Below are 22,666 nucleotides of genomic sequence, written 5' to 3'. Positions count from 1 at the left end.
CACTCATTATGGGGGAATTTTGAAAAATCAGTGGCGTTCCCCTTTGGAATCGGCTGATCTTGGTACTTTCTGGATGCAGGACTTTAATCTGTTCAGGAAATGCCCTGGACGTCACAGATATGATTTCAGGTGGACATTACAGACGTGAAGAACGTTCAAGCTGCAATAACTCACTCCAACAACTTTGCCTTAAAAATAGAAAATGTTTTATTTTTTCGTGGCCAGTGATATGACAAACAAATTAAAACCACAAGGCTACAGCCAGAAGAGCAAGTGGGAGAGAACGATAACGGAACACAGACACTGCTCTCAGGTCGGCAGGTAATCAGACGTGCTTTCTAGTTCACATTCACTCGGATGAGGAAGGAGAGAACGAGCCGATGGAAACGTTCCTGATGGAAGAACAGAATAAACGGGATGATGTGGAGACTTCCTCTCCGCTCAGACAGCCTCATGAATCACCGCAGGGTTAAAATAAACAGATAACCAAGAAGCCGTCGGGAACCACAAATGAACTACAAGTTCCAGTAACAAAAATAACGCAGACAGAGCCAACTAAACTGAACAGACTCTGAATCTACAGAGCAGGAACCAGTGGTTCTCTCTCTGCAGGGCTCCAGGAGGCGCTGTTAGAGGGACCCGGTGGGTAGGGTGGGGGCGGGTGCAGGTGAGCAGGGGGGTTTATCTGTAGCTGTAACTAGTGTTGCTGCCGCTGCTGTAACCCCCAAGGTTTGGGTAGGCACTCTGATGGTACCCATAATCCTGTGAGGTGGTTCCAGGAGGACCGAACGATGACTGACCACCATAGCCTGAAAAACAAGGCAAAAAAACAACAGTGACCAACGAAGTTCCTTAAAGTTTGTACAGTTGATATTTAAACATATAATATAAAAGCAAAGAATATAAGAATATAAAAGCAAACAACTATTTTCTATGTGAAACATCAACAGTCGTCCTGTTACAATTCAATATATGGAAACTACATGTTCAAACTACAACTGCAGCTAATTATTCTTACAATCAATTAGGGTGTTGACTTATTCATCAAAGCATTCTTTCATGGTGCTGTGAAATAGTATATGATATAGCGCCCCCTACATTACTTGTAGTGTATTACAGTGTGTCAGAATGACTGTGGATCATATGAACATTATAGGGAGCTTTTGTTTTTACAATAATTGTCATTCTCTACTAATACTAATTTAACTTTGTTGACTAATCACTGCAGCTGGCATAAATAAATTGCTCCTGTTTCCACAAAAACAAAGAAAATGAATGAAGTTGTAAATGTGAGTTTCACCTCCATAGCTGTAGTCTTGCCCCACCGTGGCCTGGTTGGGGTAACCGTATCCGTAATCTGGCCCAACCAGGGGAGCCTGACTTGGGTTCTGGTTCTGTCCAGTTTTCTTGAACTGTGAGTAGGCCTGGCTGTATTGGTTGTAGTACCCTGCAGCGGGGGGCGGGACGGCCTGGTAGGTGGGCGTGTCCGGGCCGGCAGAGTCAGACTGGGCTGTCGTATCTTTGTCAATCTGCCCGGATTCGGTGCTGCTGTACGTGGAACCGCTCACATCTGCAGCACCGCCAATAGCTGTACTGCTTACTGCTGCACCACCCACACCTGAAATCACAGTGGACACCAATATGTAAATCACATATGCTAATTAAGCAGAACAGTGGGTGGATTTTAATGATCTGATGAGGGCAGAAAATCAGATTGGGTCTGTAACTGGTTCAGTTTGTTTTCATGCTCTTGGGTAACCAAAAAAGGGGGGAAACTCCAGGTCTACATGAGTCAGGCCGTAATCGGATTTCTGCTTTACAACCAGCCAATAAACTCACAGAAGAAGACGTGACGTAAACGCAACATAAAACTCAAATGTCATAAGCGGCTTTTGATCAATTTAGCAGAAAATATAATTTAGTGGAAGAGTTCTTAATCAGATTTATAGACCTTAATCAGATCTAAGATATCAGAGTGTGTCTTTATATGACCACTTAATAATCAGATAATTGCAGAAATACAGATTATTAAGCGCAGGTAAACACACTGAGTGTGACTGATTGTCATGCTTATTTTTATTTTATTCTGTTCAGAAATCTGATTACTCCCGGACTCATATAGACCCAGACTGACGAAAAGACACTAAAGTTGTCGTCCAAGTCTCGAGCTGTTTGTTTATGACATCCAGATCTTTCATAGATGTTCTGAAGACTGTGTGACGTGATGTGATGTTACTATGCTCAGCTGCTGCTCACCTTTGAAAGTGGAGCTTGTGTTGTTGAATCCTCTGCCCCGTCCCCGGGCCCTGCCACGCCCCCTGCTGGCAGCAGAGTTAAACCCTAACCCAGCCATACTGCCAAAGCCCTGCAAACACACAATTAGCATAAACATGGACTAAACTACACCGCATGGCTAAAGACAACAGTTGTAAACTTAATGGAGGGAGGGTAGAGAGGGAGTGGAAGGGTGTGTGGGAGGTGGGGAAGAGAAAAAGGGAGAAGAAGGGGAAGAGTTAGGAAAAATGATAACATTATAATCCAAATTGGTCCTTTAATTCATTCATTTAATTGTGTTTTTATAGCTGTGACCAAATACCAGATACTGTTCAAGCCTTTTCCTTTCCTTCATTGGATTTGTCCTGTATCTTAGTTTTTCTGATGTCTTGACTTATTCCCTCAATTTAAAAAAACAAACAAAAAAAACAACCAGTTGTTCCCATCTGGAAGCAGGAATTCTGTCCATGATGCTTTAGCCTCAGGGCTAAAAGTACAGAAGCACACTTCAGACACCAAACCTGTCTTAGCTGATTGATAACATTTGGGACAGTGGTGGAAACTGGTGGATAGATGTTTCATTGATCTATGGCTTTAATTAGAGATGTGTATGAGTCCTTTATTCCTCTGCCAGTATTTAAATAATGAAATCACTGTCACGCTTCTTTACAGCAAGATGGAGAGGCTAACAGGTCAGTTGTGTGTTTTAACTGGACTCAAAATGAGTTTTGCTCTTAGCTGCACGGCTCTGGCTCTTCAAGGGTTTTTTTTAAAAATAAAGACAATAGCTCTATATAAAACTACGAACACTCAAAGAACCACTTGTATGCTTGCATGTTTCTCTGCCTGGTGAAGGGGTTCTTCAGACTGATGGCGAATGTGTTGTATATGAAGCAAAAAAACCCCTGAAGAAACTTTATTAAGAGAGCAGATTATATAGTTTATTTCTGCAAAAGCACAAGTGTCTGAATGGGAGTTGATAAGTGACTAAAAAAAGCAGAAACAGTGCAGCTCTATGCTAACTAGGCTGATCGCTCCAGCTGATATCTAGTTTCACAGTGGAATCAGACTACAGGATGTATCACTGTCAGATTAGATAATCATAGTGCCATAAATTTGTGCCACATTTTGCTTATTAGACTGGCAACAATCCAAGTTTGACGACGACCAATCATCATTCACATTCTTGCATGAGTTCATAGGTTGCCAGGGAGACGGGTGAATAAAATGTCAATCAGAAGCGCTGTGTGTGATGGTCTCAACATCAGTCATTCCTGCTACTGATCTTCTACTGAGAGTGCATGTGTGAGTGTGTGGTGCAGAAAAGCAGCTCAATGCTGATCTGAGTGGAGCTGCATCTGTTTTTTTTACCACAGGAGGAAATCTCTTCTTTTTTAGGCTGTCTGAGACGGAGCTGTATGGGAAGAGCTTCTCCAGAGCCGCCAGTGCAGCGTTAGCCTTCGCCAGCTTCTTATTAGAACCAGAACCCTGAAACTTCTGACCATCCACCTCCACCTAAGACAGAGACAGATACAGAGACAGAGAGAGAGAGAGAGAGAGAGAGAGAGAGAGAGAGAGAGAGAGAGATTTGGAATGAAATGCTGCCTAAGTAATGTGTGGGTGCCACCTACAGGCCATCTACACTCTAAACACATGTGAGGCAGAAGGACGTGAACATCAAAGTGAAATTCTCACCTCAATAGTGAAGGTTTTGTCGTTAAAGCGTCCTTTTACAGCGACGACCTCATACTTCAGACTCCGCCTCTTCTCGTTCAGCTCCATAACGGGGTTCTTCCCGTGTTTGGTGAGGATGGGACCGCCCTGTAACGCAGACTACACACACACACCTTATATTAATTCTTAGGACTTCTATTGATTTCCATTGTTTATAATTAATTGTGTGGGTTAAGTTTGTCCAAGAACAAAAAACACAATTAGCACACACTGTTTTCTGCATACCTACAGTTAGAGGTGGGCAATGTGGTGATATTTTATTATTATCATGATAGAATATTTAAAATTAATTAAAAGAACACTAACTACATGTTTCACTACAAATCGAGCATAACAATGCCTATCAACTGGATTTAGTACAAAGCAGTTTGTAAAACACTGAATAAAAATCACTGTAGTTAAAGGTTTATAATTATTATTATTATTATTATTATTATTATTATTATTATTATTACTATTACTATTATAGTTGGCACTAAAGATTCTATTTTGTCTGTTCCAGCTTATTCATTCTCAGAAAAACAAAATGATGTGTAATGTGTTTCGTGAAAGTGTCTGTATCTTGATATACTGTTGCCATATTGCCCAGCCTTTCTTACAGTAACACCTTATTTACTCTCATGTTTATTCTTCAGGCAGACCTAATACGTATTGTGACCTGACCTAACACGCACTATGATGTGCAGCGTACAAAAATCCACTGAAGGTACACAAACCAGAGCTGATGAACATCAGCAGCTTCGTACAGAGCCTTTTATATCAGTGGATAACTTAAAGGAGGGTTTTGAAACTTCTACCACTCTCCTTTCCAGAGCGTGTTCTGCTATTAACCAGCCAGCCGGAGACAACAAGCAGAACAGCTGGGAAAACATCTGCCCACAAAAAAAATCATCTTAATCCTCAGATTAATCTCTGTGTACTTCCAACCTACATTCTCATCTTTACCTCTGGCTGCAAAATGGCAGTGTCTAAAACACTCAGATAGGTACCATTAGTAATGACGTTCCTTGTCGGGGGGTTCAATGGAACCAGACTTTTTGGGTCATTTCTTTTGTTCTAACAATTATGAAATGTGCACACAATAAAAAGGGCAACAGTCATTTTCATATAGAGATACAAGGTTTTGTTCAAACAGTAGTGATATAGAACCATGAGCACTCAAAGAACTGCATGTGTAGAGGGTTCTTTGCATTGTGAAATGGTTCTTCAGACTGATAGAGAACGTGTTTTTGAAAATTCCGCTACTGTTACGATATCAAGCTTGTATACAATAGAAGAAACTTCTTGATGTTATACAGCCTTCTGGATGCTATATAGAACAAAAACAACACATTCTCCATCAGTCTGAAGAACCATTTCACCATGCAGAGAACCATTTAACCATGCAGTCCTGGGAGTTCCAACCCTGGAGATCAGGAGGTTTCACTTCCACCACCTTCAGCTAAACAGCCGCTTCTGAAAAAGATCAGATCAGGTGTGGTAGATTAGGACTGGAACAAAAGTCTGCAGGAAGGTGGACGTCCAGGAGCAGGGATGGTGACCACTGGTCCAGACTGACCTTCTCAGCTACCTGTTGCCATGGCAACCCTCACCAGGAGAAGCAGAGAGATGATGAGAGGAGATGCTTCTTATAGAGTGAATAGGTGACGTGGAGAGCTGTGTGGATATATGTACCTCAGATCCATCCTCTCCTGCACTCCCTTCTCCCTCTGTCCCAGTGTCGCCGGCTGCCGTAGCAGAACCATCCGCACCCTGGCTCTGACTGGCTGCTTTTGTCTCTGAGCCTGTGGACATGCCCAGAGCCTGCAGTGCCTGCAGCAACATACAACTCTCATTACATCACACTCATCTACCAGCAGAATGTTTATGGGACGCGAGCCTTGTGCTGATGACTAATCATTTAGTATATAGAAAAAAAATTAAAGGGGACCTCCACTGACTTCTAAATTGCAGCATTATTAAATGGTTAGTAAACAGAGTTATTCAGAGTGGTTTGGTGGGAAAAGTTAGAATTGTTCACAGTGGTGGTGATAGGAACCAGACGTCTTAATGCACTTATCCAGCACTGCAGTGACACTGATGTAGTGCTAGTGTGTCAGTGTGTGTTGAGCTGGTGTGAGTGGATCAAACACCGCAGAGCTGACTGAGTTTTTAAACACTGTGCTCACTTACTTCCCACTCTATCAGACACTCCTGCCCTGCTGATCCACCTTGTAGATGTAAAGTCAGAGATGATAGCTCAGCTGCTGCTGCACAGTTTGTGTTGGTCACCCTCCAGTCATTAATCAGTGGTCACAGGACGCTGTTTTTGGTTCTCAGCTCAGCAGTGACACTGAGGTGTTTAAAAACTCCAGCAGCACTGCTGTGTCTGATCCACTCGCACCAGCACACCACCACCAGGTCAGTATCACTTCAGGGAGTGCATTTATTTACCCCACCCCAACACACTCAACTCCTAAATAATCGTGATCCTCTCTAATGACTAAGTGATAATGTAAAGCCCTACCCACACCTTACACAGACTAAAGAAAGAGTAAAATGGTTCCTGCGCTGTACATACTATCTGCAGTAACTCACCTTCTGCGCCACAAGCAGTTTAGCACTGCGTTTGGATGACCCGGTGGCCTCGTAGGATGCACCATCCACCTCGATGGCCATGGTGAACTGGGGTGTGTGGTCAGGGCCGGTCTGGGAGATAAGGCGGTATAGGATACCAGGTCGCAGCTGATTCAGCTTCATCAGAGCGTTAGCAGGCTCAACACGAAACTCTGCAACACAAACACGAACAGCTCAGTACACTGAACACTGCAGCAACAGTTTTAATGACATTGATTAGAGAAAAAAGGCAACATGTCCTTTACCAAACAACAGTGCTCCATAATCAGGACACGGAGTCTGACTAATGACGATATTCAGTTAACAGAGAAAAAAGTACTGCCAAAAACATTGACACTCAAACTCTGAATCTAAAACACAATTTATAATCAGGTTTTGTTTGTTTGTTTTATATTAACCTTCCACTTTAACATTTTGTTGAATTTTTACACATCTCACTTTAGCTAAAAAGAAGACTTATCTGGTACGCAACTATTAAAACAGGACAGTATGGTTACTTTGCAAGCTAAAAACTTCAGATGCACAAAGGAAGAGTGAGTTGCACACAAAGGAGTGGATTTAAAAACATGCTTTATTATTGAGGGCTAGCAGGATTTAGGGATTCAGGGCTAAGAATTCCGCGTTGGCCAGTGAAGGGTTTCCCGCCTGGATCCGAAACTCAAAGAGCTGGGTAAACACTTAAGACATTATAATTCATTTTAATGTTTGCAAACATTTGATCTTTGAGATTTTCAGTCTTGTTAATGAAGCCTGTGAATGATTAGTTAGCCTATAACTAGCTAGCCTATGAAAAACTGGTTTAGCCCATAAATGATTAGCCTCCAACTAGTTAGCCTGTGAGCGACTGGTAAGCTGATCACTTGTTAGCCTGTGAAGTCTATGACTGATTTAAGCCAAACTGCTCTAGCTGATGACTGGTTAGACTGTGAAAGATTAGTTAGCCTATGACTGGTTAGCTTAGCTTCACCACTGCTACTATACCGCTCACATCGCAGAACATTCTGCTAATGCCAGAAGAAACGAGCTAAAGTAGCTGGCTAATAAACGGTGACGAAGGAGCTCCACAAGGAGATATTTCTGCACATTTTATCTGAAGTACCAGATTAACAACTACATGCTGTGACAATAAAAGACTTATTGGTTTTAGTTTCTTTAGTTTTAGCACTTTCGCTGTGGCTGACGATAGAAGATAATACCATTTAGCAATTAGCGTGGTGCTAACTGCATGCCTAATTCACACTTTTGCCTCAGACCATATAAAGTAATAATTACACTTGATTGTGGTTTCTGATACTAATATATATATATATATATATATATATATATATATATATATATATATATATATATATATATATATATATATATATATAAATATAAACACTCATCTATGTGTGCTCTGTGAACAACGCTCTGTGAATTCTGTGTAAATTTAGACACTTAATGTTTCCTGCATTTGGGCTAAAGAGAAAAATGCAAACAGATTATGTACTGAGTTATAACTCGGTGTGTTTCACTCGTCCAACTTTCCTGTCAAATATCAAATCAAGTTGAATTTTATCAGCATTTAAAGCAAGAAAACACTCTTCAAAGATTACATTATGGCTCCATTAGTTCTTCTGCTCGTCTTTCAGTACTAAAAACAAAATAAATAAATAAATAAAAAAAATACATGAAGCCCTGCTCAACAAAAATACGAGATTCATATGAAATTCTCTCTTTGGGTCAAACCGAGCTCAGCTCATTTAGAAGAGCGAGAAAGCTGAAATAACGCAGCCGCGAACATCGCAAATTCTAATTTTTATTTTATTTTTATCAAATGTTCTAATACTTTAAGCATTAAAAAAAAACTCAAGACGTGTTTCGTTTTAATGATTTAATAAAAGAAAATCAGCAGTAGGATACAAATATCATATGAAAGTTTTTCCTGCAAGACATCCAATTAAATCTGGATAAAAGTTTAAAAGTAAAACATGAGAGGAGGAAACAGCGTCTATACGTCATCTTAAACAAAACAAACAAACAAACAAACCAAAAAAAGGAAATAACCGTTTCGGTGGACTGGTCAGTGAGTGGGGGTGGGGCCATACTGCAGCAGGGGGTGGGGTGTTCCTAAAGTTAACGCCCACTAATGTGACTGTTGCCAGATTGGATCTACTCTGAACTGAAATGCAGACCGGGGCTGTTTGGATTTTAGTGTGCTCTTCCAGGCTATGAATCACTGGTGCTTGCCTTTCCGGGGGAATTTGGCCTTCCGCACATTGGGGTCCTCATCTGCATATGGCTCCAGCGGACGCTTCGGGACATACGGACCTGGAAAAGCTCCCGGGACCTGTGCTGTAGAGGGCCAAACAGGAACATAAGTCAAACACAGAATGAAACTAACAGAAATGAACAGGCAGAGTTTGTTACAGAGGGTCTTACATGTGTAGTGTAGGTCACTGAACATGCGGGCCGCTCTGGGTGAGAGACGGTCCATCCCCAGAACTTTGTGCATCTGCCCAAACGCAGCCAGCCGCAAAGCAAACTGGGAAACAGAAAGAACTAGTCAGTACAGCCATGTATTTTTTATTTTTTAATACAGTACAGTCAAAGTAATTTTTTTTAAATGTAGCACTACTGGTTCTTTTTTCAGTTCGAACTGATCAAACGTCTGACTGGTCCCTCACTCTCTACAGAGGATCTCATTTACTGTCTTTCACTGTTAATAATTCAAACTAGGCAGCCTATCAGAGTAAAGTGGGCATGGAGGGGCAGGGCTTATGCTACACACAGACTCAAAAGCCTTTTTACCCTGAAGATTTATGATTTTTTTTAATTCAAGACAAAGCAATCTGTGTAGAACAGAATTTCTAAGATTGTCAAAAAGAGGCACTTCGGGTGATTGATGTCTGTACCTGTGCACTCTGGGTAATGTCCTCACGTTGCTGTCGGGTTAGGTGGCCACTAGCATCCATACTTTCCCGCTCACATGGGTCAGCAACACCTGGACCGTCTGTACAGAGAGATCAAAACATACACAAACCTATTAATAAAATAAATGAAATAAAACTAAAAATTCCACTGTTTGTGGAACTGATTCAGATATCTTACATAACAGCTAATTTAAAAAAGCTGGAATGAAGTGTACCATTACCTGAGGATTACTGTGCGACTTTTTAAAATAACTGTCCTATCAGTAAAACTAAATAAATAACTGCAAGTTAAAAAGTAGAATTATGACAGGCATATTAAAGAAAGACAAGTGTATTAATACTTAACCAGTTATTTGTGTCTTTGGTTGTTTATAGTGTGTAAACAGATATACTCTCACCCTCCAGTAAGATTCCTGATGCCAGACACTCCAGCACTCTCCTCAGAGATTCTCCCGGACCCATCGGCCGATCGCTGGTGGACAATGCTTTCTCACACAGCAGCTCCAGAGCCTGCAGGAAACACAGAGCAGAAAAAACATTACACACAACCACTTTACAGACTACACACAATACAATACAGGGCAATACAGTACCCTCTAAAGCATTAACACTTGCTCACACAGCAGCTCCGCAGCCTGAGAGTAGAGGAAACACAAACACACACTATACTCAAAACTAGACAACAGTGCTTTACACAAATGCTACACACAGTACAAAGTCCATGTCTCAGTGACTAATCGAACTCCAACGCCCTGAAACAAAGTCCCTGCTTTGTGGCCCAGTCAAACTCTGCCGTCACCGTATAAAAGTCCCCACCTCACGGTCCAATCAAATTTTTCGTCAAGATACAAAGTCTCCTTCTTGAGGCCAATTCAAACTCCAATGTCATGGTACAAAGTCCCAGTCTTGCAGCCCAGTCAACCTCTACTGTTATGGTACAAAGTCCTCATCTCATGGCCCAGTCAAACTCTGACATCAAAGTACAAAGTTCCTGCCTCACAGCAGAGTCAAACTCCAGCGTCAAGTCCCTGCCTTGTGGCTCAGTCAAAATCATTTGTCATGTTATTTAGTTTCCATCTCACAGCCCAGTCATACACCACCCTCATGGTATAAAGTCCCTGTCTCACGGCCCTGTCAAACTCATCTGTCACGGTACAAAGTCCTCATTTCATGGCCCAGCCAAACTCTGACACCAAGGTACAAATTTCCCAGTCGGTGGTCCAGTCAAATTCCATTGTCACAGTGTTAAATCCAAAAAATACTAGTTAATGTTATGTTCTTACATATTACTATGATTTTTGTTTTCTACTCAAAACCAAATTTGTGACTACAGATGTGTACATTTTATTAATGCCATCACACACACACACACACGCATTTTCTAAGCCGCTTCTCCCTCAGGGTCGCGGGGGGGGTGCCGGTGCCCATCCCAGTGGTCACTGGGCAGAAGGCAGGATACACCCTGGACAGGCTGCCAGTCCATCGCAGGGCAGACAGACAGACAATCACACACACTCACCCAATGCCATAACATTCTCTATTAAAAAGTCTCTGAGTATTTATTTTACAGTAAGAACAGTGGGAAAATCTGCTTTGTGAATCAATTCAGAATCTTTCAAAAGAGAATAACTGATTATTTTTCACACGCTGAAAACTCATGAGTTTCAAAACAAAGAACACAAAGGACACTCACCCATCCTTTGAGAGGAGCCCACGTGGGGATTCTTGCGCAGAGGTCTCTAAGGATACGGATCACGATCACACATGACTGCAGATTGTTAACCTTAGCCTGTCAGCACCAAAAACAACAATCATCCTCACAATGGCGCATCACATTCGCTCACACAAAAACCTGAGCTCACAATCACTTTACAGCATAGGCTTCTGACCTTCCAAAGGCCGTGACACACAGGGCCCCCGCAGGATCAGACACAAGAGCAGTATTTGAGTTAAACGTCCACAATCGACACGCACTTTCAGTTCAAACTGTACTTGTGAACGTTTCAACAGTCAAATACTCAGAGACGTTTTTCACCAAATCAGGTCAGATACGCTGCCCGCTAAAAGTTGAGGGACATCTTGCTTTGCTAGATGTTTTTAAAACAAATGATCATGTTTAGTTTGAGGTTACAAAAACTGACCATAATAAAGTGTTAATCAAATGTATTTCGAGGAAAACATTGCTAATTTGTTAATACGTCAAATACGGGAGCACAATGACAATCATGCGAGTATAATTAGTTGCTTGCATTAAAAAAAAACAAAAAACAAAATCAGTATCAGATCAGTACGTGATCTGATATTTTAGACTGATATCTGATGAGGTATTTATTAAACTCCAGAAAAGCAGTGGGTGTCAATTAAATTAAAATTGGTCTAAAATAAAACACTAAAGCTCTAAAATCTGACGTCTTCCATCACAGTGCAGTCAGACACTAATGTGAAGGTATTTTAACGCAAAAAAAGGAATTAATAATTAAATACTAATGACAAAAAAAAAAAAAAACTGAGTCTCATCAATTTATATATTTTACTGAAGCACAAGTCCTTGAGTAGTTACTACCCATGTCTGCTAATTTGTACAAAAATTAAAATTTCCACGTTTTAAATTAACAGCAGAAATTAAACATTAGGAACCACAAGGTTTCCCAAAACTTTTGGTGGGCAGCGTATGGTGCCCGGGTTCCCACGGAAACGGCAGGTCAAAGGTTAAGAGGTTCGACAGATAAAAACGGGGTGCAAACCTGGAACCACTTGGCGTGTCGGAGAGCGGCGAGAGAAGCCAGGCATTTCTGCCTGTCCAGCGTGTCCGGGGGGGCCGAGGTCGACTGCGACTCTACCAGCGCGGGGGGTAAAGGAGAAAGGCACAGTTTGACCAAGGGGCCTCTGACCTCCCACCACGGGGCAGAGCCAGCTTACACAGCCACAAGAGGGGTGGGGCAAAGGGGCGGAGTCTGTGCGCTAAGGTTACTTTGTCTAGAAACTCTTTTGTGCGGGTTTAGATTTTATTTAGTGGTTTAATCCAGACATTAAAGAGAGACACTTCATTTGGAAAATCCCCCAAGTACCTCCATCCTTACCTCAAACGTAGTCAGCCAAGAAACGTCTGGTCTCTGAAGTTTGCTTCCATGGAACAGAATGATTATATACACAGCTGTCCAGATGTTCCTATCATTCTGTAAATAATAGTTTTATAGTATGTCATCAGACATTCACATGTACAGATATGCAAGTCTATTTATTGTATGGCTATTGGATTTATCTCTTAGTGTAATCCTTGTCATCAGTCTGTGCGCTTGTCTGGTCTGTTCAGTGTGTTAATGTCACAGAGGTGTGACTCACCAAGACCAATTGCTTGTATGTCTAACACACTTGGTGAAATTTATTGTGACTCAGATTAGCATGGTGCTAACTGTACATTCGCCTTGACGTGTGTGGAGTTGTTCAGTATCTCTGATAGACTTGATTTTATGGTTTCTGACATTATGTTCATCTATAAACATGAACTTAAGTATGTTAACACAGCAGCATCTCCTAGACAACAGACTGCTGTGAGGCTATTTAGGCAGCTAATTGGTGGGATATAAGCTTCTATTACTTGTTAGCTACATTAGCTGCAAAAAAAGTAAAGAAGCAAACTTCAGAGGGATAAAAAACATATCTCGGCTGATCACATTTGGTTACGAGCCCAGCTTCCACTGAACCACTGCTTTAAGATTACATAATATTGGCAAATAAGCTGTTGCTGGCAAACAATTGGCTTTATCTGACTTTGACATCACTGAGCAGACAAACAATATATATAAAAAAAACACACCCCTTTCCCCCGCCTCCAGGCCCAGCTGGCCCGCCCCCTGAGAGTCAGAGAGCTTCCGGTTGGCCAAAAGTCCACCGTCCCTAAAAACTCACACACTAGAAGGCTTGGCTGAGGAGGGAGCACAAATTTTTGAGAATCACAGGAAACAACAGCAGTAGATTGATTTAAATCAATTCACAGTGTCGCAGGCAGGGTAAATGCTGCAGCAAAACACCTATGCTACACTACAGCTGACTGAATTAGAGGTCAGAATGGCTTTAGGAACTGTAACATAAAACCGTTCAGTACATAATTAGCACATACCAAATACAGCAGAAACACGGTGAATTATTTATAATACAAAAATTATATTAAAAAAGATCAACATGGCACTTTTGTTGGAACGCTTGACTTTTTGCTGCAAAGCAAACCCTCAGAGCAGAGTATACGTACGTTCGCAGGTTTCACTGAAACGATGAACACTTTAAACATTAAAGAAACCAAAGTGAGGAAGAAAAGCTTCCCCAGGTTCATCATGAGGCCGTTTGAGGTCTGCACGGGTGCGTGAGACGGAGGGTAAGTAAACCTGGTGGCCAGTTTGTACCTCCAGAGCCTTCTTTCTCTGTCTGCTCTCGGACCATCGGGGACGTCAAGTGGATCTGCAGGTTCAGCACCGGCTCCTTCACAGTCTTCACCAGAATAGCAGCGTCGGCCGCTGACGGAGTGACCACGTACTCGTCATCCGTCTGCGTCTGAAAAAACAGCAGCAAATGCTTGGTCAAAACCTTCAGACAAGATCACTTCAGTAAACATCTGAGTGAACCTTCGACTCGCACTGTTTACCCTGACCATAGGGGTGGTGTTTCTAATAAAGTGACCAGTGAGCGGAAGCACAAGGTGGGTGTTTCTAATAAAGTGGCCACTGAGTTTATGTGTTTGAGTATTATCCATATAGCTGTATGGAGCGCAGTGTTACCTTTAGGACTTCAGTGAGTTTAGTGGTGATGAGCTGAAGTACTGTACTGGTTGGTGCATTACTGCAGAGCAGAACCAGCTCCAGGTCCAAATCCTGTTTCAGGAGCAGCCCCTTCGCCACCAACCCAACCCGCAGAACTCCCTTCAGTTTGGTTGCTGACCCCTCACTGTAAAGGTAAACATAATCAATTCATCTGTAATTTGACTTTAATTCCCTGAACACTCACTGACTGCTCACTAACCCAGCCCCAGTCATTTCTGTGAAGAATTAAATCTCTATTCCTCCTCAAGTTGGATTCTGTGAATTGATTTCTGTGAATAATGAGCAAAATGGAGTATTTGATTCTAACAGTTCACATGAATTCAGTTTTACCCCTGCAGCCTCTATCGATCACTAAAGGTCTCCCCCAGGGCTCAATTCTGGGTTCAGTTTTGTCTTCAATTCTTATTGCCAACATTGTCTTTACTATAACAGGATGCAACAAGAATCTTTAAGGCAACTGTACTGAGCTGCTAAGTTGGCCCAAATCTCACCTTTGAGAGGCACCATTGGCTGGTTCCTGCTCGTCCAGCCAATCAGAAACAGCCTTCAGCCCCTGTTCTATTTGGGACACCATGTTCTGCACAGCCTGTAGCTCTTCTGGGGACGGATACACACTGGTGTGTTTGGCATTTACGTGCCGGTCCTCATTGATGAAGGTGCGCTGAGGTGGAGGCTTCATGGCCTGAGAACACAGAAGGTAAATAGGAGATTTAATATACAGAGCACAGTTTCATCAGCGCCTACAGAGCACTTTTTAAAGTAAACAATAGAAGTCATATCGCCCCTATACTTCTTGTTGTGTATTACAGTCCATCAGAACGACTGTGTGGATCATATGAAAATTACTGACCACTTCCCTTTAATGTTTTCAATCTACTTCGTCTTTTTTCATTTATTTATTTACCTTTTTTAAAGATTTCTAATCTTTTACTGTTTTTCACACTGTCTTTTTTTCCCACTGGATAAGAAATAAGACAAAAACATAAATGTAACATGATTGAAAACTGAAGTAGCTCTTCGTAGTTCATACTAAAGGTTGTAAAGTTGTGTTTAATGGGATTTTCAGAGCAAATATAATATTTCTGGAAAAATATGACATAAGTGACAAAGTGAACGACACAAAGCCTGAACATCATCAGTAAAGGTAATGTAGCAGGTTTGAGTGTGAAAACACTGTTCGTCTATCTGATTTGTACTGTGTGGTTCTCTGAACACAGGTCCTGCGTCTGCTGCACCTGCAGGAACATGGTTTTGTTCTGCTGATCATGGTTGGGCTGACAAAAACGATCTTGATCATGGCTCACCGGTTCTCCGTGAGGGAACTCAGCCTGTCTCTTCTTCCACTCGGCCATGTAAGCGTGATAGTGTCGGAGCTCCTCCTCGTAGCACAGGCAGTCATACCAGTACCGCAACTCCTCAAACCTGAGAGAGAAACAAACAGTCTCCATATGACATCAGTTCCACTGGACAAGCACTGCAGGCCTCACCACACTGTATTATCATAACACTTGAGCCACAACACAGTTCTACTGTAATATTTCAAGAACTATAATGAATACTGGAGTATTACTTTCAATGGCAACTTATATCCTCATAAGCAAGAAGGGTTTTATCTTCAGCTGGGCAAAATGACCCTATTTATCATTATCGTGATAAATGACATCACAATATCCTTTTCTGAGCATGTTATGGATATTGTCAGGATTTAAACAACTTCATGTTTGATTAAGAAGACAGCACAATTAGTCCTGTTAAACTGGATTTAGTGCAGCACAGTGTGTGAAAAGTTTTTTTAAAATGTATTGGATTCATAGTTTTTGATAGGGCTGGGTAATATGATCATATATCATCATCATGATAAAATGTATCACAACACAGTTTTCTTGATACATATTGTGTAGAACACGCTAACCAACTGCATGTTTCATTATTAAGTGTGCAAAAATTAGTCCGTCTAACTGGAATTAGCACCAAATACTGATTAAGAATCATTGTGTTCACAGATTTTGATACTATTTTTAAAATGTAGCACTAGGGGCTTTTTTTCTCAATGTTTTAACTGATTAGATCAAAAAACTTCCTGAAGTATCACAATATGACATTTTCCAATGAAGTTAATTCTTTTCTCATTCAGTCGTGGGCTGGAGGTTAGGGAACCAGCCTCGTGACTGGAAGGTCGCCGGTTTGATCCCCAGAGCCGACAGCACATGACTGAGGTGTCCTTGAGCAAGACACCTAACCCCCAACTGCTCCCCGGGCGCTGCGGATAGGGCTGCCCACCGCTCTGGGCAAGTGTGCTCACTGCCCCCTAGTGTGTGTGTGCGCTCACTAGTGTGTATGTGGTGTTTCACTTCACGGATGGGTTAAATGCGGAGGTGAAATTTCCCCGTTGTGGGACTAATAAGGATATCTTAATTTACACTTCTGTTTTTATTATTTGAGGAAAAGCAGATGAAAAACATTATTAAGCAGAGTGTTTAAATGCCATTATCCACAGCAGTTTACTCTAGCAGGCGAGTGTAAAGCGTGTTTGTGTGAATAGTGAGCGTGTTGTCCGCCATAACACCACTGACAGAAGCCTCGCCTTCACCTGGAACAAACAGTGCCATCTAGAGGGCCAAAACAAAAATGCATTTTGGTAATCCATTAATTAGAATCGAGGACCATTGGTCACCGCGAAATTAGACCCGTGCATTTAACCCATCCGTGCAGTGAAACACCCACATACATGCACACTAGTGAACACACACACTAGGGGTCAGTGAGCAGCCCTATCCACGGCGCAAGGGGAGCAGTTGGGGGTTAGGTGTCTTGCTCAAGGGCACTTCAGTCATGCACTGTCAGCCGGGGATCGAACCGGCAACCTTCCGGTCACAGGGCTGGTTCCCTAACCTCCAGCCCACGACTGCCCCACAATCTAACAAATCATAAATAATAATAATACAATTTTAAACCTTCAGCCTCTATTTTGAACCTTCATTAACTAATGATTTTCCCACCTCTACCAGCCCCTAATGTCATAGGCAGGAAGCTGTATGGATCTTTTTGTTAGAGAATTTTATTTAGGTGCATACTTTACTCAATATTTTAAAAACTAATTCTAAAACTGATGCAGCTGAATCACCACCTACTCCAGACTGTGTAACTGTAGTGGACCAGACTCACTAAAAGCATTTTGTAAATCAATCCTCCTCAATCACACATAAGAGAAACCCCAATTAGTTCCAATATTAACCCATTCCAACCTTTTTTTTAATTATCAGTTTATTTTCTATTGTCTTATAGCCTTTACAATTTGTTTTAACGTCCACATTATTTATATACAAGGCATGAAACCATATCATGCTTGTATAGTGTAAAAAAAAAAAGAGGTTGCATATACTGTTTTTGTTGAAAGATCTCAGTTCTTATATTATAACCCCTTTTCCAAAAAAGTTGGGATGCTGTGCAGAATGTCAATAAAAATAAGAAGCAATGACATGCAAAACACAAATCATATTTTTAATAGAAAAGACTTCAAAAACAGCACATCAAATGTTGAAAAATGCCCATTTTGAATTTAATACCAACGACCCTTTTTTTTCCCCAAAAGGTTAGGATGGGGGCATGTTTACCGCTGTGTTTCACCACCTCTTCTTTTAACAAACTCTGTAAGCGTTTGGGAACTGAGGAGACACTGTTGCAGTTTTAAAAGTGAAATGTTTTCCCCTTCTTGTTTGGGGTCTCCTTTGCCGTATTTTTCATTGTTCAAGTTGGAACAGATAAATAGAGAGAACCTGTGGTGTTACACATAAAATACTATAATAATGAAGAAAAACTTTCAACTTCAAAGATCTGCACCAAGTCCAATGAAACAGACCAAATTAAGGTAATTTTGTAATGAAACACAGAGTTAGTCAGAGTTCTTTAAGTACTGTTAATATCCACAATGTCCTCTACAGTCTCTTTTCACACTCCAAAGCTGTTAACAGGAAAAGGTGACACATCTGGTTAGCCTGCTGATTGTTTCAAAACAGGGAAGTAAGATGCTTTACGAGGTGTCTTGAAGAGCTTCCTCATATTTCAGGTGGTGATGTGGACTGATTTATAAAAGCACACACACACACACACACACACACACACACACACACACACACTCACAAAGAAGAATAAAGGATACAAGCTGCGCTCCAAAATAATATTTTTAACTTTCAAGGTAATTAATTTTAGCATAGAGAGCTAACTCAGCTAACCTGACTGGAACCTGTTGGTGTGTTAATATTTATGTTTATTTTATACATTAATGTTTTTATAAGCACATGTAGTGTCAAGTGTTGTGAATGAGGAGGTGATGGTGAGAGTCAGATCATACAGATCACTGAGGAAGAACAACGAACCTCACAGAGTTCAGGTTTGACACAGTTACAGCGAGGAGCAAAGAGAGTCGTGGTTTCAGCGTTACTGTACTGAGTCAGCTAATCAGAGACATCCAGCACTGACCAACAAATCAGCAGAAATCGGCAGCTGCAGTGCTCTGTTGGGTCAGGCTGCATCTGCAATTTCAGTAAACTGATAGACTCTGAACTTCTGATGAAGCTGAAATCGACTTCTTATTCATATATTCTGTTCCACCTTAAATGGTGCTGCAGTCATATTCTGGCACCCGCACGCCATTTTTTGTTTGACGTTTGAATGAGAGGCCGACTTTCTCCCTTTCATCTTGTCTGTGATCATCTGCGCTGAGCCGTGTGGACGACCCTGAATAAACAGATTCATGAACGATGGGCTTTTGAAAATTGCTCCAAAGTAAACAGCAGGTAGAGCAGAACCACTGAGCATGAATGAACCCAAAGGAGTCTTATAAACATCACTCTCAGCCAAGTGATTGCTGCAGACAAGAACTCTAAAATTAGGACCCTCCACCCTTCAGACTGACAGGATCCAGTCTGATCTTGACGTGTGCAAGGTTGGAAACTTATGAAATCCCAGGTGTGGCTGTTTTTGTCTCAAGTTATGGTTGTAAGGAACACAGGAAAGCACAGTAAAGATTAAAATACTGCCATATTGTGTACCCCGAACTCACAAACTCTGCCTTCAACACATTTTGCACTCCTAAAGCTCATGACAAACCAACATATCCACATCTCAATGATAAATATGAGCATGTGGTGTAAACATAGTGAATGAGCCTGTCTGTAGCCACCTGTCTCACCTGCTGTTCTGTAATTACCTATCATAATCGCGGGGGTGCAGCGTGTGCCCCTCCTGGATCAGGCTGTCCCAGTACAGCAGCTCCTCGTACGCTTGGTGTTCGTCCCACGCAGGGTGCGGAAATCTCTCCCTCTGCATGGTGAAGTCCTCCCGTTGCTGAAGTCTCCTTTACCTGCAGGAACAAACAGAAAACAGAACTAAGAGAAGCAGCTACAGGCAGTTTTCATGTTCTCTCTCCAGCTGAACTTATTGCTTTCTTATTCCTCTTTTAACTGTTTACTCCTCACTCCTTCTATTAATACTGCTGCTTTACGTCTGCTATTATTACTACTACTACTACTACTGTTATTGCTTCTTTATTCATTATTTAGATAATTCAAATGTTATTAAGGGTCCAATCAACCAATTTTTAAAGATATATTCTCCTATTCAGCTTTCATCAGCTTAGCTCAACCCACTCAAACTGAAGTTATAAACCGTGTTTCGTTCAGGACTACTTTTTTAATGGGCCGCAACCAATCAGAACAGAGATCATTTGCATATATCAGTCAGGATAAAGAGAGCCATGTAAAAATTGAAATGTGACTGTTCTTAGTTAAAAACACACACACACACACACACAGACATTACAAAGGAAAAACAGAACGAATTCAAGAAATATGTAGAATATGGGTCCTTTTATGTTTAACGCTCACAATGTATGACACACACACACACACACAGTATATGCAAAAAACTGCAACTGAGACAGGCCTAAATCAAAACAATCAGCTGATGCCCTGATTATGAAGCCCTAATCATTATTGCTACTATTTATTTAATTATTCTCATTTGTTTATGTGTTGTATATTATTTTATCATACACACCTAAAAAGACGGTTCTTCAATGGTTCTTTAGTAAAGGCAACAGTTCTATTTAGAATCACGAGTTCTACATTAAACCATTTCATGCTTCGTTGCTTGGTAAAATGGTTCTTGAGACTGATGGAGAATCTGTTGTGTACGGTTCTATATAAAACCTTTTTTAAAAAGGTTCTATATAGCACAAAAAACAGCTCTTCCTAAGTTCAACATTGTAACAACGGCAGAACCTCTTTTGGTGCTACATAGAACCAACACATTCACACACTACATACTTAAATGGTTCTCTGCATGGTGAAATGGTTCTGCAGATTGATGGAGAATATGGTGGTTCTATATAGAACCAAAAAGGGCCTTGATGTAGTTAATAAACATTGGTATTCATCAAATTTCCTACAGAACCACGGACAACGCATTCTCTGAAGATCTGAAGGACCGTTTTACCACGCAGAGAAGCATCTTTCTTTAGGAGGGTTTGTCTTTGTGATCTTTTTGTCCTCAAGCTTCATTGGATGGATGCTAGCCTTACACTGCTGTTTATTAATATTCATAACCGCAGAGGCTCTAAATCAGCATGTATTGAGGAACATGTTAGGTAGGTTAGCTAACAATGAATGAAAGCTATCTGCCAGTTATACTGAGGTCACTTGTATTAATCCTACTTTTATTCGTTGTTAGAAACGGAAGGAAAGCGTGCGGTTAAGTGTAAAAAGGCACACCTTGCCGAACCGTCCGATCCACCTTAAACGATGCATTCACAGGCTGGGGTGACAGAATAGCCTCAATGAAGCTGCGGCACCATTTAAGGTGGAACGGAGAATTCGAATCATACAACGGCTGCGTCCGTTTAATGCGATTAAAGTAAAACATTCAGACTAAAAAAAAGGGTGTCAGCTGAGGTGATTTAAAGTAAGACGGTGTGTAAATCCCTGAAATTGCCCTTTATAACCGCCCCAGTGCTGTATTACAGTAAACACACCGCGGCTGCGCTCTCTCCCTTTAGCGGCTTTATTAGCCTCAGCTAACCCGCTCCTGAGCACCTCGGGTGAGCATTTTAAGAAAAAAACGAGCATAAACTAGATAAAAACTCACAGTGCAGTGCAGGAAAGGGGCTGAAATACAGCTTATCTTAGCGTTGTCAACTGTAGCTCAACTGAATCTAGCTCGGCTAACCTGCAACACTCTTTTTCCTGTTCCGGTCCCGCGACAGGCCACCGGAAATAGGAGTAAAAGCAGCCCCCCCGAAATGCTAATGCTAGTGCTAATCGATGGCCATTGAAGCTAAATTCGCTGAATAAGCGTTTTTACAGACCACCAGAATGAGTGAAACACACTGAACTAAACACTCGCCAACACGGCACATTTAAAAACACCCAGGTTGCTGAATTTGAGTTGATTTGATTTCATGGCCCGGTGCTGGTCTTTATGGTCGGAGAGCGCCGGGGCTTCAGTTTCGCTTCGCTTACTAATTTAACAGTTTTATTACAGATTCTAATGCGCTTAGTTCAGCAGTTGAAACTGTTGGAAAGTAGATCACTGACGTTTTCACGTGGATCTCAGAAATTCTCAATATTCGGTGACGTCTCCCTTTTGCTTTAATGACGGCGTGTTCAGCAGATCATATCCCCCTGAGAGTCGTCTGAGCAAGAGCTCCATGGGAAGAGATCAGATTAAAAACGTTTTTTAGGCCTCGACATTGTCACGAATCCACAAGTTGATTTAAGTTTGAAGTGTGACGTAGAAATGCTTTGAACTTCTCTCTGTTTCAAAGTTTTCAAGATTCTGTCCGAGACTTTCAGTGTGTTCTCCTGCTGGTGGACACCACACAGACTGTACGTTAACCTAAAGTCCAGGATACACAAGCATGATCTTCTGAAAGAGGTCAATAGCAGTATTACAGGATTCATATAAAACAACTAACGGTAAATTTAGACTATTATTATTATTATTATTATTACTATTATTATTATGTACTACTATTATACTACAATAATAGTACTAAAGTGGTGTTATAAGTGTTATAATAGCTTGCTATAAGATGAGATATATGATTCTGATGAATTAACACTAATCTACCACTGATTTCATTTATATCATTCATATCACATATGCTGTGTATCCTGCCTTCTGCCCGATGACTGCTGGGATAGGCTCCAGCACCCACCCCCCTAAACCTCGCCCCCCCCCCCCCCCCCCCCCCACCAAGAGGGAGAAGCGGCTCAGAAAATATGTGTGTGTGATACGCTGTGTCTCAGTTTTGTA

The 22,666-nt window shown here is 41.4% G+C and overlaps 1 protein-coding gene across 2 annotated transcripts; it reads right to left on the bottom strand.

Annotated features, from left to right (window-relative positions):
* Window positions 1-189: 189 nt before the first annotated feature.
* On the bottom strand, window positions 190-21,610 carry ilf3a (interleukin enhancer binding factor 3a). 2 transcript variants are annotated; one of them, XM_017715739.2, is made up of 19 exons: window positions 21,497-21,610; window positions 19,563-19,715; window positions 15,658-15,775; window positions 14,845-15,035; window positions 14,312-14,477; window positions 13,940-14,087; window positions 12,284-12,375; window positions 11,233-11,328; window positions 9,938-10,049; window positions 9,522-9,619; window positions 9,049-9,151; window positions 8,857-8,961; window positions 6,586-6,776; window positions 5,683-5,820; window positions 3,970-4,107; window positions 3,646-3,789; window positions 2,257-2,365; window positions 1,301-1,618; window positions 190-809 (listed from the first exon to the last, which is right to left on the bottom strand). In XM_017715739.2, exons 2-19 carry the CDS (start codon window positions 19,679-19,681, stop codon window positions 682-684), a joined length of 2,514 nt encoding a protein of 837 aa, XP_017571228.1. In that variant the 5' UTR covers window positions 19,682-19,715; window positions 21,497-21,610; the 3' UTR covers window positions 190-681. The 2 variants fall into 2 exon arrangements, with proteins under 2 accessions (XP_017571228.1, XP_017571229.1); XM_017715740.2 differs by lacking the exon at window positions 21,497-21,610 and having other exon boundaries at window positions 19,545-19,679.
* Window positions 21,611-22,666: the final 1,056 nt, after the last annotated feature.

Source organism: Pygocentrus nattereri, chromosome 30 (assembly GCF_015220715.1).
Source record: "Pygocentrus nattereri isolate fPygNat1 chromosome 30, fPygNat1.pri, whole genome shotgun sequence".
NCBI lineage: Eukaryota > Metazoa > Chordata > Actinopteri > Characiformes > Serrasalmidae > Pygocentrus > Pygocentrus nattereri.
This window is presented reverse-complemented; position numbering and strand designations above follow the sequence as displayed.

What these genes read in the sequence shown, in the direction of transcription:
- ilf3a (XM_017715739.2), bottom strand. Translation starts at nt 19,681, where the DNA reads ATGCAGAGGGAGAGATTTCCGCACCCTGCGTGGGACGAACACCAAGCG. An exon ending in AACTCACTGAAGTCCTAAAG is followed by an intron (nt 14,088 to 14,311) that starts GTAACACTGCGC and finishes CTGTTTTTTCAG; the next exon opens with ACGCAGACGGATGACGAGTA. An exon ending in GACACGCCAAGTGGTTCCAG is followed by an intron (nt 11,329 to 12,283) that starts GTTTGCACCCCG and finishes TGGTGCTGACAG; the next exon opens with GCTAAGGTTAACAATCTGCA.